Source organism: Malurus melanocephalus, unplaced genomic scaffold, assembly GCF_030028575.1.
Source record: "Malurus melanocephalus ecotype Western Australia unplaced genomic scaffold, MMel_1.1 scaffold_115, whole genome shotgun sequence".
Classification (NCBI taxonomy): domain Eukaryota; kingdom Metazoa; phylum Chordata; class Aves; order Passeriformes; family Maluridae; genus Malurus; species Malurus melanocephalus.
Window position 1 is genome coordinate 809672 of NW_026623347.1, and position 15193 is coordinate 824864.

The following is a 15193-nucleotide window of genomic DNA, read 5'->3' on the forward strand; positions in this document are numbered from 1 at the left end:
TTGGCCTGAGTTGTAGGAGTGGCTGGTACTTCAGATGGGGTTGGAGCAGGGTTTTTGTTGCAGCAGGCTGGGCTACGTGTGGCTTTTGTACTGCTCTCCCTTCCAAAGGCCCTCGCCATGTCTAGACAGTTTGTGGTATGTGTGGAGGAAACGGAGCCCCAGTTGCCGAGAGCTGCCAGGGTAACACCCTTCTGGCAGGCACTGAGTCCACAGTCTGCTGGGGTTTGGCACCAGGGGCCCCAGTAGCTCCAGATGATGCTTTCCAAGAGTTTGGCAGGTCCTGAAAAGAATCTCACCTTCCAGTAACTTCCTGAGGTGAGAAGTGRTGGGAACTGCCAGTTACACCATAGCTGAGTACAACAGGAGATGTCAAATGGGGACCAAGGGTGTTTGGGGTGCTCTTTGAGCAACCATGCTCCAAAATGGGCCATCAGCCCCTCCTTGTGCCTCTTGGAGAAGCAGTCTTGGAAGCAGAACTTGYATAACTTTTTTTCTGTCCTTCCCAGCAGGTCCAGAGAGTTTCCCTGTCCGGCCAACCCTGGAGAGCTTGCTGGCTGCCAGCACCCACATGCTCATGGAAGTACTTTCCACCCCCTTTATGGAAAGTCTGAAAACCATCCGGCTGCCTCGAGAGCTGAATCCCAACAAAAAGTACAGCTGGATGCAGAAGAAAGATGAGCCAGTAAGTAGCTGTTAGTGTGGMTGAGCCTGGAAAGCCCCAGTGCATCCACTCGCACAACTTCACTGTCCCAGCCCCAGTTTGGGGGCTCTTGCTGGCCCGTGCTGCCCCTCTGCATTCAGCAGAATGAGCTGACACTTCCCTCATGTCACATTCCTGGCTGCACAGTGTCAGTGGGCTGCAATTTCGGTTCTTTTCTTGTTTGTGAATCAAAGTTCAGCAAGACCCTCGGCAGCCCTGGAAGTTGTGTTTAAATATGAAGCCAGAGGAACTTGTGTGTTACTGTTTTGGCTGGAAGATAAATAAGGGATAGTGGCAAGAGGGTTTTTGCCTTGTTCTTTTTGAATTTGCTGACTCTTCCCAATGGAGGAGACTGACCAATTATTTTATAAACAACAAGTATTCTAAGATAGGATATATTTTAATCTGTCTTTTTGAACAAGGTAAAAGAGCATTTTATCCTGCAGGTTCTTTCCTGGGTTTGCAGTTCCTCAAGGCTGGTGCCATCCTGTGCATAAGCCACAGAACATCTTTGCTTTGCTGGCTTTCTTGGGTACCACTCTGGAGCTGTGCTGGTGGACAGGAGGTCTCTGCGCCCCCTGGCCGTGTCCTGACCCTCTCTCTCCTCCCCACCCCAGATGTACTCCATCAAATCAGCCATCGAGAACATGGATGCCATGGAGCTGGACTACAGGATGAGGCTGGCAGAGCTGCAGCGGCGCTACAAGGAGAAGCAGCGGGAGCTGGTGAAGCTGCAGCGCCGCAGGGACTCCGAGTAAGTCACAGGCTGCTCACCTGGTCTTGTTTTCTTCCAGCTGGGCACTTCCACTGCCTCTCGGCCTGGGAGAGAAAACTGCCCTCCATCCCTCCCTGCCTCCTCTCCTGTTCTCCTGGTACATCCTGCCAGAGCTTTGCACAGCACACTCCTAGGCTATGTGACACGACAGCCTGGTAACTGGTGACTGCAGCTGGGAGACTGTGTTAGAGACAACCTTGGCTTCAGCAGCTCAGTTTAGCAGTTYGGTAGCAGGCGAAGGTTCTGGGTTGGCTCCCGTTCTTGCTTGCTTTCTTTTAATTATTTTCCCTTTTTCTTCTTTCTGGATTTATTTTCTTTATTTTTTCCCTGTTTGTTTTGCTTTTTGGTTGCAAAATTTGCTTTTGCTTTTTTTTTTGTTTCCTTTGCTTTTTTTTTTTTTTTGTTGCCTTGGTTAACAGTGAAGCGTGTGGTTTTTTTAAAGGGAAAAGCATGACGAGAAAAGTAGAAGCTTGGCRAGAAGAGGCCCTGGAAGGCCCAGGAAGAGGAAACTTGGATCAAGCGCTCTGTCACCCATTAAGGAGAGAGGGAAGAGTGACAGCAAGAGTGGAAAGTAAGGCTGGAATTTGGGGAAGACGGGAACACGGCAGGGTCKCTGCGCCAGGGTCTGACTTGGGGAGAGCATCTCGGATGCAGTGGGGGCTCGTTGTTTGGCAGGCTGGTGCAGTGGTGGAAATGCGTGCCTTTAGTGTCAGTGTATCCTTAGGGTGGGAATGCAGTGCCAGTGTCCTCCCTCCCGCAGGTGGAGCGTGTGTCTGGTGCTGGGTGCASGTAGGACAGGTGGAGTTGGGCAGCTGTGAGGTGAGATGGCCAGCAGGGAGCTGTAGGTGAGCTTTTGGAGTTTTTGGAGTCAGGGAGTGTGTCCTTGTGTGTTTTCAGGAGAGAAGGTGGTGCAAGCGGGTGTTGTACAGCCAGTCACAGGGATGTTGGTGTCAAAAACGGGAAGGACAGGGTTGGTCCAGGTTATCGACTTTGTTGGATCGTTCTGCTGTTTCTTCTGTCTTCWTCTCTATTCCCTGAATCAGTGGGAGTTGGTTTCGCCTGACCTCTCTCTTTCAAGCATCTGGATCATTCTCTGCTCTGCTTTTTTCTCTTTTGCAAGTCCATCTGCTCCTGTTTGGATGCCTGGAGCTCACCACTGTTGACCATCTACCATAGATGGCCTCTCCAATGGGAAGGCATTCCCAAGCTGCCTTCCTGCATCCTCCATATTTTTGCAAATCTCCTTTTCAAGACTGCAAATCAGACTCAGGTGCCCAGCTCCCACTGACCAACGCTTCTGAAAATCTGTCTTCTCGGTGGCTCTGTTGTTGCTCTTCATGTTTGGGTGGCTGGACAGGCTGGAGGCATCCGGAGGTGCCTGGAGTTGTGCATGTGTGGGTGCGTGGCGGTGTTGAGTGTGCACGTCCCTGCATCACAGGAATGCTGGAGCAGGCTGCTGTGGGAGATGGAGCTGGACCCTCAGCCAGAGTCCAGCACCTGAGGTGTTGGTTTAGCTGTCTGTGCAGGTCAGCAGAGGAGATAGAGGGGAGGGGAAATGCCTGGAAGCTGAGGAGGCTGCCCTGTGTCAGTGGCTTTGTGGTGGTGGTCTGAGCAGCGGGCTTAGTGTGAAGGAGGCAGCATATGAGAGCTGGAAATGGAAGCTTGATAAGAATCTTGAGGTGCTGATTGGTGATCCGTCAGATAGTTACTGGAGATGGCTGGGGAGCTGGGAAAGATGTGCTTATAGTCTCACCTACTTTATTTTTTATTTTATTTTCTTATTTATTTACCCTCTCCTTTCCCCCCAAATCCCAAAGCAAGTCCAGTGACAGATCACAAATGCCTTTCAGAAGGGGCCAGGCTTGGGGTCTGGAGTGARCCAGTCCTTGCAGTGCCTTTGTTCCTTGCTGTCACCCCACATTGCAGTTCCTTGCCACCTCTTTACTGGTACCTGAGCAACCTAATCAAGTGTCTGGGCAGTGAGTCTTCTCCCTGGGCCTCAGGAGTCTCCCTCTGCACCTACAGAGCCCACGGAAGTAGAGGTGGAAAAAGACCTAAAGGGCCAACTCAGCTGTCAGTCCTTCCTGTTGCTGCTCTGTACCAAATCAGGCACTTTTTGGTGGCTGTTACCAAGACACCAAGCACTTCCTCTKAGAGACCTGATTTCAGGCACCCTCATCTGTCCTGGTGGCCAGGAGTGTGCACAAAGGGCTCCTTGGCCCTCCAGTTTGGTGGAAAACCTTGTCTGAACCGCTGTTGCTTCCCGCTGAGGATCCCCACTGTCCTAGGAGGCATTTAACCTCTCTCTTGAGCTTGGTGGGGATCACAGGGAGGAAAGCCCTCCCACCTTGACCCATCCTGTGCTTGGCTTGCAGACTGAGCAAGTCCTTGTTGCTCTCTGAAGACTCTGAGACTGGTGAGGGCATGAAGAAGAGGCACAAAGGGGCCCTCCCGGAGGAGGACGAGGATGTGGAGAGCAGCAGTGGCAAGATGAAAGGGAGGAACCCGAGCTGGGAAGAGCACGATGCTGCTCCCAGCTTCTCAAATGAGGTCAGTGCCCTCGTGGGGARCATGGAGCCACGGGCCAAAAGCCCTTCTCTGTCCTGCTTTGCTGGTGTTGGATTGGACTCTTGATCTTTCACTGCCTGCTTTCAGTTCACGGGGTTTAGAGGCTCCTCATGAGAGGATTGTGKGCAGTGGAGGGGCTGACGTTGTTTTACAGAGGTTGAACCCCTTTGGTTGGCAGCAGAGTGAAGTTCCTGGAGCCAGGCAGAGCATTCAGTGCTGCACTGGCTCTGAATCCAGGGCAGGGTTTGTCTCACCCCTCTGCCTGGTGGGAGAGCACAGGGGAATGGGCCTCCCAAAGCAAGGGAGGAATGGGAGCACAACCTTGCTATTTCAAATGCAGGGTTTGCCTCTGCTCCTGTTGAGGCAATGAGATATTTACTGGAGCTTTAAGCTGCTGATKAAATCCAAAATGCATGCAGGCAAAGTACTGAGTTAGAGCTGCTGTTATCTGGCTGTAGCACATGTAAAATATATTTGCTTTTTTCAAGAAGCAAGAAAATATGGGAAAGAATGTAACAGCTCTGGCTGTAGTGCAGTGGTGCTGATGCTCATGCTGAGAGGCATTTGGGTTTTTTTGGCATCCCAGCCTCTGGAGCTGGTTGATTATGTGGAAATCCATATTTTTTTGGCTGGGTAGTGGGTAAAGAAGATTTTTAATCCTTGTGATTTAGAGAAAAGCTTGTAAAACCAACCCAAACATACSCTAAAAACCAGAAGGTGGAGAGGAAAAAGAACTCCAAAGCATGTTGTTCTGCGAACATATTTTTTTTGGAAGAACATTCAGTTTTTCTAAGTTAATMTTGCAATTTTATAGTGCTCAGTAAGAATAAAACCGTACTGTTTGCTGACATCTTCCTCTTCTTCCTCCCTACAACCAAGGTGGGTTATGGCAACTGGGGCTAAGACTATCCCCTTGAGGCTTTATTAATTACATGCATAGTAAAATCCTTCAGGTCTGCCATGGTACCTGCTCTGTGTTCACCTTGTCTCTTCCTTTCACCTCGGCAGTTAAAGCTCAAAAAGAAGAAGGTGCCATCAGATCAGGAGCAGCTGGCCAGCAAGCTGGACAAAGCCCTGTCTCTCACCAAACAAGACAAGCTCAAATCCCCCTTCAAGTTTGCTGACAGCTCTGGGGGAAAGCTCAAAACCGGTGGAGGTGGTAGCAGGTACCTCCCAKCCCACGAGGCTCTGCCGAGCAAGGAGGAGAAGAAGAGCCTGGCCAAGAACCTGGGCTTGTCATTGAAAACCACCAAGGAAGGTAAAAACAAAGTGACTGCCAAGATGAAGAAGATGGAGGTGGGGTTAAAAGTCAAAAATCAGCTCAAGGTTTCCCACTCACCAGCAATATCTGAAGTTAGCAGCTACTCCTATAGTAAGTGCCCTCTAATTTATTTCTTCTATCTGTAGAAGGGGTTGTGGTAGGGGTTTCTGGCCTGTTGAAAGGGGTCTTGCAGATRGGGTCTGGTTTTGCTCATGAGTGGRAAGTGACTTTCTCCTCCCACTGAATGCTGCTGCATCTTTGGGGTCAGCGTGRGCTGTCTGCTCAAATTGCTGGCCAAGGGGTAGCCAGGATAAATGTGTCTCTTCCTGACCTGTGTTGTRTTCATCATCAGTGGGGAAAAATGCTTCAAAAAGGAAGTTAACCCATGTTTTTGCTTTTGGTGGGAGCAGACGCTCTCCTGCCTGTCAGATGAGCATGTGGAGCCTCTTCTCTAGGAGGGGCTTGACTTTTGAAGCCCYTGTTGAGTTCAGTGGGCTTGGCTTTAGGATTCAGCCATGGAATCTGTTGGAAAGGAAAAGTCTGCCAGGGACACTGATGTTCCTGAGCATCCTCCTGCCCTTCGGTGTCATGGCTTGGTTCCTGGCTGGCTGTGCTCAGCCTTCCCATCTGTCTCATCAGTGTTTGTCCCCACCCCACATCGGTGTGGTGATTGTCACTTCTGAACCCAGAGAGTGCCTGAGGTGACTGTTCCAGCAACTGACCCCTGTTACAGAATTTAAAATCTGAATTGCAGACAGTGTTGGGAAAATGGCAGAACCAAACATAGGAGAGTCTTTAACAGTTCAGGCAGACATTGGGGCAGAGTTTATGGTCTGAGACCGTGGTGTAATGGTCTCAGCTCACTTGCACACGCATCTTTCCCTTTGCTTGCAGCTATTTAAAACCATGTTAAAACCTTTATGGGGTGTTTGTATGCATAACAAATACATCTCTTGGTGCAACACTAGTTTAGAAATTTCACTAATGGGGAAGATGAGCTAGTGACCCTCCAGTGGAACAAATGTTTGGCATGAAATTAGCCATTTATGTGGCGAAATAGGAGCCATTGTGTCCGCTGGACTTGAACACAGCCTTTGGCTTATTTGCTGTACACACTGTCCAGCCGTTCTGTGCTTCAATCTGCTTCACCCCTAAGGACAGACACGTGTTCCCTAAACTGGGAGCTCTGGAGCTAATGGGAAGAGGAAGGATGGGCTGATGCTGGAGMTAAAAGCCTTGGCTCATGGCAGAAKGMGCTTTTACAGTGCCCTTGCACTTGGTTCTGTGGTTTCATGAGCAAAAACTCCCTCCCAGACCTAAGAGAGCTTCTGTCTGACCTCTGTCCAGTGAGTCTCCAGGTGYAGGAGTGTGCCCCTTTGTTACTCAGGTGTCAGCTCAGGATTGTTRGGACTGAGGAAATGGCTCAGATTTGGTTTTTCAGCTGTGTGCAGGTTCAAGGGAAGGGCCTGAGCCTGTCACTTGGTCACTCAGGTGTGTGAATTTGGGGAGGCAGGTCGAGCATATGGCAGCACCTTCCATGACTGGTGGGCTGCTCATGTGGAGGAGAASGGGGACTGGCGCCAAGTCCTTCTGCTTCCTGACATCAGGATTTTCTGCCTGGAGTCCTGAAAACTTTGGGCATAGATACAAAAGGTGTGATGAGTATCTTACTCCCACAGATTTTAAGAGAAGTTAGACGTCCAAATTAGCATGTTTGAGATTTGGGCCTCCTAAACTTGCCATCCTTCGTGCCTTCCTCTCCCACAACCCAGTAGAGTTGGGGAGTGATGCCGCAATGTCTGTAATGGTGTGGAGCTGATGGCGTGTCCTTGTCTTAGGGAGGACAGGAGGTGCAGAGTATCCATTAGCGATGGAAAGAAGGAAATGTGAATTTCTGTGTTTGTTGAGTGCGAGGCTTGTGACGGAGCACTGGGCAGGGCTGGACAATGGCAATACCCGAGCCCCCCAAAGCCCTGAGCCCTGCTCGCTGTTGTAACGCTCTTCCCACCCGCTCTGACCACAGATACGGACTCGGASKMGGAGGAGGAGGAGGAGGARGAGGGATCCCTGAGGGACGAGTGGCCGGCGCAGCCCCCATCTGCCGCCAAGCCGCGTCCGCCTGGCCTGTACAGCTCGACGGCCAGGAAGGGCGGCCGGGCGGCCGGCGGCCCCAGGGTGGCCCCGCGCAGCGCCGTGGTGGCCGGGCGGCCGCTGAGACCCAAGGTGGCGGCGGCGGCGGGGCGGAAGCAGCCATTCTGCCTGCTGCTGAGGGAGGCCGAGGCGGGATCTTCCTTCAGCGACTCCTCGGAGGACTCGTTCGATCAAGGTTATTAATCTATAGCAAACGCACCCCCAAAGGCAGCGGTGCCCGTGTGGGAGCGGGGCGGGGGCGAGGGGCCTGGCGGGCCGGGGTCAGCCATTTTGATGGTCGGAGCCAGGGCGGCCATCTTTGTCCTTGGCAGCGTAGCCTGCTTTATCACCCCACGGTTATTTTTAATCCTTTTTGTACCTGTATCGTTGTGATATTTTTACTGGCTGGCTCTTTTAGAGCTTTTATATYGACTGGGTTTTAGTGTCCACCTCTCCTTGCTTTCCTGTTCCCTTCCTCCCTTCAGTTTTAACCTCAGCTTCCTTCCTTGCTGCCACCACCACCATTATATTATTATTATTACTGTTATTATTTTAATTATTATTATTTTATTTTGGCATGAGCCATGTCAGGGTTTGAAAGGAGCTTTTGAAATTACTTTCCTTTTTTCCTCCTTTTCCCCCTTTTTTCTTTTTTCCCCTCCTTTTTCCTTTTCCCCCTCTTTTTTTCTCCTCCCTCTTTTTTCCTCCTGTTTTCTTTTTCTTCCCCCCTGTTTTTTCTTTTCTTTCCCACCCTTTTTTTTTTTCTTTTTTTTCTTTTATTACCGGGGTACTGTTGTGTGGCCGTGTGACTTGATGTTTGTACTGCGATTTGGTTTACCAAGCTTTATTAAACATACCGAGTTCATTTTTAACTAAACCTGTGTACCTTGTCTCTCTTGCTGTGTCTCTTATCAGGCGATTAGGTTGCYGCTTCACTCCATCCTGCTCTGCATCCCCTTCCTGCTCCCACTCCCCATCAGTAGAACTGGAATTAACCTAGTCTGGGGTACTCTCTATTATTCAAATATCCCTGCTGCCTTTGTCCAGATAAAGCCTTTGCATCCCTCCTTCTCCTCAACCCCTTTAATTTAAGTTTTATTTTGTTCACCCGTTTTTGGTTTTATCTTTTTCAGTTTGTTTCTTGTTAGAGTCTCTCTAGGSAGGCACATAAAACATGAAGGCACTCGCTCCTTGTTGCCGCTGCAGGGTGTATTTAACAGCCAGAAAATTTTCTTYTTAATTTTTTAAAACCTATTTGTCAAGTTCTTGTGTCTCTTTTTGGGTGGTAGGATTTTTTTTTTCAGATGCCCAGACATAACCCACAGTGTTCAAGGATGTGGCAATTACTGCATTAAATTTGACTCTGCAGTTTCCCTCCCTCACCCTAATTTTTTTTCTTGCAGCTTTTTTTTTTCTTTTTTTTTTATTGTCAGCCTGTCATTAGTACTTCAGTGGGAAAAGAGATTACTTGAGACTTTTCCTCCAGAGACACAAGGGGTTTCTGTTTTAGAGCGCACTCATTAAATAATAATCATGGGGAAAGGTCATTTTAATGAGCCCTCAGCTCCCAAAAGAAAGTAGCTCGGCTGGGCTGAATGCAAAGCAAGAGCATCCCCAGTTGTTATCTAAGTTACATGGCAGAGCTGGATGTTAGCCCAGCAAAAGCCTTTTAGTGTTTTACACTGCTCAGGGCTGTTAATTGAAAAATGGGCCTGGATAGTTTGCCTTTTGTTTTGGGTTTTTTTTTCTTTTCTGAGTTTTTTGATGTTAATTTCCTCCATGCACCTGTTTGGTTTTTCTTCCCTCTGAACCCAACCTCCAAAGAAAGATAATTTAAGCTGAAAAAAACCAAAAAAAAAATCAAACATGGCATAAAGATACAGAATGTTGATTTGGTTTGATGTGGCTCTGGGCTGGACCCACGAATACATTTCAAAGAAAACCCAAAAGAGAAACGTATGTGTCAAGAAAAAATTACAAATTGTTCTTTAGAGTACCCTAAAAGTTGTGGGGATAGTGGATTTTATGTAAGGCTGAGATTGCCACATTTCCATGAAGAGTCTGCGTTAACTTCCATTCTTCCCTTCCCTGTTCCTTCCTGCATCTTTTGTTTTGCTGCTGTTGGAAATTTTGAGGATATCAATCCCTTTTAGGTGCTAAGTTCTTGAGGGGGTTTTGGGTTTGCTTTTTGGTTTTGCTCCAGGTAAGCAGAGAGGTAACTTGTCCCTTTGWCTATTTTTCAAGTAACCTGTCTGCTTTATAAAAAAAAAAAAAATCCCTCAAAAATCCCAGTTTTATGGGATAAAATCTGGGGAGGGGAAGGGATATGGGAGGAGGTTGGGGAATCTGGAACAAATGGGGAAATGMATTGTAAATCCCTCTGGGGTGTCACTTAATGGTGGGGAAACCAAAGATGCAAAACCCCCTGGGGTGGGAGGTGGGTATGGAGAGGGAGGCGGGGAAGGGATTACTGGTTGCAATTTGGGTTTTTTTTCCTGCAAATGAATTTTTTTTTAATTTTTTTTTTTTTTTTTTTTGTCAGAAGCATTTCTTGAAGGGATATTTGGGTAATAGGGTTTCTAATGGCTTTCCCTGAATACTAAACCGATTAATAACCTCAGCTTTTCTAGAAGTGCTCGCTTTCTCCTTGCAGCTGCTTGACCAACCCTTTCACCCCTGCCCCTATCCATGATGCTTTGAATGTCTGTGTCGGTCTCTTGCATTTGCTCTCACGCTGCACTAAAGAAGCAAAGTGGTTGGCTGGTGGTAGGGCAGACACTTCTCAGCGAGGGTCACTAGCCATGAACCTGAACCTTGACCATTGTTATGTAGGTAGGCAAAATAACTTTTCTTTATGTCATCTGTCAGCCTCAGACGTTTCGATGTTGCCTCCATGAATAATGACACGTAGCTTTTTGCATTCTCTTGGTTATTTTAATTTTGAAGATGATTGCTGTCTGCTTTCGACTTTCCTCTGTCCATGGAGAGTCTCACGTGGAAGGTTTGCACATGTGTGTGTGTGTTTGAGGACTCCAGAAATGCTTCACTGTTTGCAGAACTGATTTTGGAGGATGGCTTGGCCCTGCYAGTGGAAGGATTTGCAGATGGGTCCGAGATGCAAACCTGAAAGGTTTCTGGACCATGGTGCAGAAATGTTCCCCTGTCAGGGATRTTGCCTGGCCCTGGCCCTGCAGGATCTGTGTCAGAGGTGGGATTAGCTGCAGGAAGACCTGGTTTCTGTCATCTGGTTTGAGATAGATGAGGGGGGACATGCTGCTTTCTTACAGACCAAACATCACGTTGCCATTCTGATAAGGGGCAAGGCTTGTGTTTTTTWATCCAGTGACCTTGGAGAGGAAACTGCTAATGTGGGTTAAAGCCCACCAGGGTAGGTAATTCCTTGAGCTTTCTGAAACCAAAGACCTGTAGGTTCTCTTCCTCCACACTCTGTTTTTCTTAAAAATTTAGTGCCTTTTTCCCTGTTCTCTTTTGCCTGACTTGGAAGATAATTTTACCCCAATTAAAAAAAAAAAAAAGCAGCAAGGGATAACCAGTTCCTTATACAATCATTCCCATGTGATAGTTGTAATGTTTTTAAATTTTTCATAAGCATTTCTGGAGTCAACAGCACAGCACATATGGGTGGGGGAAAATCTTCCAATGATGAGAATTGGCTTATTTGGGTAAAAAAAAAAAAAAAAAAANGTAACCTCCTGAATTTGGACAGATCCCAGAAATCAGATGTTAATGACCCAGTAGCTGTCTAAAGTCTGCCTGTACTTAGCCTGCTTTGTATGCTGTAGGCTTGCTTTGTGTTATGAGAAAATCATGCTATTTATTTTTACAATGTGAAATKACTGTTTTAAGTGTGTGTTTTTGCTCCCTCCCTTCCCCAACCTTTCCTCTTCACAACCCTCCTCAACTCGTCTTGTTGCATACATCAGTCTCTAAAAACCAAATTGCTTAACCATTTTCTGTTCATCATTAACAAATCTTCATTTACTGCTCTCCTACAGTAAAATACCGTGGCAGTTTAGCTGTTAAAAACAATGAGAAAATGTAGTGTTTTTAACTGGGTTTGGGTTTTAATTCAATGCAGGTAAAAATAAAAAAAACCCAAAACTTTGGCTCCAGTTTATCTGGCATCAGTAGCATTTAAATACGAGTGCATTGTTTGTTTTGGCTATGGAGTTGTGTRTACACGTGTGGTTGCATGTGTTGGTATATACACACATATACATGCTCTTAAAAATGTCAATTAAAAAAAGTACTTTTAACTTAGAGCATTTTTTCCCCTCACGTTTGCTCAGTGTTAACAGAATTGCTGTTGAAAGGAAAAAAATATATTTTTTAGATGTCTTTATYCCCGTTGCTAGCTAAAAATTGCATTTTCAGGACAAAAAAAAACATTGAGGCTTCAATTGTGCAGAGGCATCTGTGCATAGTTAATTTTAAACCCACACATAGTTTGGGTACAGTAGGAGTAAAATTCCTGCTTGCCATTAAAAACAGACACCACGAGTCTCTGCAAGGAGCCGTGCAGATGGACAGAGAGCACCAGCAGCTTACTTGCCACCATGGCCAGAAGTCTGGGGACTCAGTTTAGAAGCATGTGGGTTTAGAGCAGAGTCCCAAATGTCTTTTTGCTTCATTTGTTACTTTTTGTCCCTTGGAAAATCAGAAGGAAGAGGAGCAGGGATTTTGTGGTGCATGTGGAGTGGGGTTAGCAAGATCTATCCTTGCCATGAGAGGTGGAGGAGGATAGGTCTGTGCTGTGAATGTGTTAAAATGGGGTTATTTTCAGGCTGGAAATTGTATCTCCTGCAGATAAAAATATGAGTGTTGTGGTAAAAATGCCGACAAGGGACTGTCTTCAGTTGTCTTTCCGTGGTGTGACGCTGTGTGTGAGCAGGAGGTTGCAGTAACCTCCAGGTGCCTCATTGTGTCATGTATTTTCTGTACTGTGAGGAATAGCCACTGCCATCCTGGCTTTTAAATCTGTTTTACCTGAGTGCTGCTTAAATTCTGCAGCTTCTGGGCACCTTTTTGCCATTGCACATGTAGCCTTTGAGTGCTGAAGGGAAGGTGCTGCTGGGCAGTCAATGTGGCTGAGCCAGTGGGGCTGAACTGCTCATGAAGGGATTTTCCTACAAACTTTCACCCTTTTTTCCCCCCCATTTTCCTTCCCAGCTGCTCACTGATCCACTCTTCTCTCAGCCAGTTCTCCAGACTGTACAGGTTGATTTTTTTCCTCTTTTCCCCCCATGTTTTTGTTGAAAATTGCTGAATTTCAGAGCTAGATGTGATGTGTGGAGAAGGTCTTGCTACCCCACAGTGTGTCGTTGAACTCAGGCTTAGTTTTGCTGCTTTTCAGGCAGGTGGTTTTCACGTCTCAGAATAAAGTTCATCTGGATTTGTTTTCTTTTTGGCAAAATGTGATATAAAAACAGCAGTTGTGCCCCGTTTTCTGGTAGAGGAAGGAATCTGATCCCAATTTGCTGTGGATTTTTTTTTTATGTGGTTTTTATGCAAGGAGTGAACAGGGCTGTGGATTTCTTGGTATTGACTGCAGGACTGTAGGTTTAGTAGCATTTTTATATCACAAGGAACCAGCCTGAGCAATTGAAATGGGGAAGGGATTTTTATGCAGTTAAAAATTAGTATTCTGTGACTATCAGATGTATGCTACAGAGATAAGCCATCCATGTTAAACAAAAAAAAAAGAAGCAAAAAAAGCTGCCAGTTACCTCAGTTGATAAAATACAAGGATGAGAACATTGTTTTCTGATATTCCTGTTCTTTCTAATATCATGGAAAAATAACACTTGTGTTATTGTATTTTTTTTTTCCCTGAGCAACCAAGTGTTGAGGACGTTTTTATCTATCCCAGAGGGCATATGTGAAAAGAAAAGGATTTTCATGTTCATTCCAGCTCATTTTGAAGGGATCTGGTTTCTCATTTGGCTGGATTTCAGACGCAGGGATAGCGGCTGGTAGGAGCTGGGGAGTGGGCTCAGAACAGGGCTCCTGCTAGTGGTGGAAATTTTCCAGCAGCCTCAATGATCCTACTTAAGCCCTCAATTTCAAGAGAAATGAAATATCTTCTCCAGACCCACTTTTTGCAGTTAAATATATAAATATATMTATATWTTTAATAGATCTTTGTGCTCATATATGTGTGTGTATAAGTGTGTGTGTGGTGTATGTGCTTTGGTGAAGTGGCTGGCTCACCAGCACTCACTGGATGAGATGCTGTTAGAATTAATTGCCTCTGAGCTGCTGACAGACTCTTGGGAAGCACTGTAGGGAGGGAGAGGTGCCACTCTYGGAGCATCTACCCCCAAAATACCTGCTGTGTACACACCCCAGAGGAAACCCCCAACCCACTGCTCTGCAGGTGTCAGCCGAGGCAGGCAGCAAGGCTGATTTCTCTGTCAGAATTAGATTTTGGCTGTGGGCAGCTCTTCCTGCCTGTGCTGAGCTGGGCTTCCCTATCCTGAGCTGTAGAGAGGGAAATGAAAGGCACRGAGAGTTGTGAGGCAGAGTGTTTAAGCACTGCTCCTTGTCTCCAGCACTACCTACACTTTCCTCCTTTATGCATTCCAAATCCATTGCTTTCAARTTATTATTTCTCCCCCCTCTTTGCATTTTTGCTTCTTGCTCCTTCTCCTCCCTGTGTCCCCTTTGCCTCCCTCCATGGCACAGGCTGCTCTCTGGTATTCCCCTTCCATGCTGATCTCTGATTCTGATTACACTAATGGATTTCGTTATGGAGGAAGTAGTGGTGGGTGGGAGGGGAATCCCACAGCTCCCAGGTTGGGATTTTCAAAGGAATTAAGCTTTTAATTCCTCCTGAAAGCTGTAGGGAAGGGGTGCCTGGCATCCTTTTCAAATCTGCCAACACCCTGCTCTCCCCTCCCTTGGCTTGAGTGGGTCGTCTTTGCCATGCCTTGTATTGCTGTGTCCTTCCAGGGTGGTGGCAGGCAGGGTGACGCCGGCTCTATGGCTGCAAGGACACGTGTGTGACACTTGTGGCTCAGTCCTGGGTGGCACAGAGCAGCAGGAGTGTTGCGGTTCGGGTTGGGAATGTGGCTGGTGCACGACTCCATGAGATTTGTAACGGGCTCCCTGTTTTCTGCGTGCTAGATTCCAGCTCGGAGGAGGAGGAGGACGATGACGAGGAGGAAGAGGAGGAAGCAGAGGACTATGGCACGGATGGCACAGACAGGCTGTCGTCACCTGCCCTCGATGAGAGTGGCCTGGGCCTTCTGGCCAGGTTTGCTGCCAGCGCCATGCCCAGCCCCATCGTGCCCCCTCCCCTTTCCATCATCCAGCTGGAGGCCAAGCAGAAGGCAAAGAAGAAGGAGGAGCGGCAGAGCCTGATGGGTGAGTTCCATGGTTTGGGGTGGTGCTGTGAGGGCAGGGTGCAAGGTTTGGGAGGTCCCAGCTGTGCTGCAAGAGAGCAGGTTGTTCACCCAGACACTGAGCTGCCCATTCTGTGCTTTGCTGCTTGTCCTGGTGCTGAAGGTGGAGGAAGTGGCCTCAGAGAAACAAAAGCCAGTCATGGACATGGCAGGTTTAGCARCTGCAAGCCATGGCTTCCCTGGGGRCAKCAATGGCTTTGTCAAAGTTTCCTCTTTTCCTACTTGGCACATCCTCGACAAGACATGCCTCAAAGGCCTGCCTGCATCCCCTTGGATAGAGTGCAGAAGGCAGTGAAGTGCTGTTAAATTTTAGGGAAGGAAGCATGTGCTAAATG

The 15193-nt window shown here is 47.5% G+C and overlaps 1 protein-coding gene across 4 annotated transcripts in view; it reads left to right on the top strand.

The window, feature by feature from the left end:
• The window catches only part of TNRC18 (trinucleotide repeat containing 18), a 53647-nt gene that overhangs the window by 26421 nt on the left and 12033 nt on the right, over positions 1–15193 (top strand). For 3 of the 4 annotated variants that reach the window (XM_057369815.1, XM_057369817.1, XM_057369816.1), the window contains exons 10-16: positions 507–682; positions 1318–1454; positions 1918–2046; positions 3851–4025; positions 5052–5415; positions 7328–7630; positions 14581–14820. In XM_057369815.1, the coding sequence (XP_057225798.1) occupies positions 507–682; positions 1318–1454; positions 1918–2046; positions 3851–4025; positions 5052–5415; positions 7328–7630; positions 14581–14820 (1524 nt within the window). The remainder of the gene's footprint in view (positions 1–506; positions 683–1317; positions 1455–1917; positions 2047–3850; positions 4026–5051; positions 5416–7327; positions 7631–14580; positions 14821–15193) is intronic. The other variant, XM_057369818.1, reaches the window with a different exon arrangement.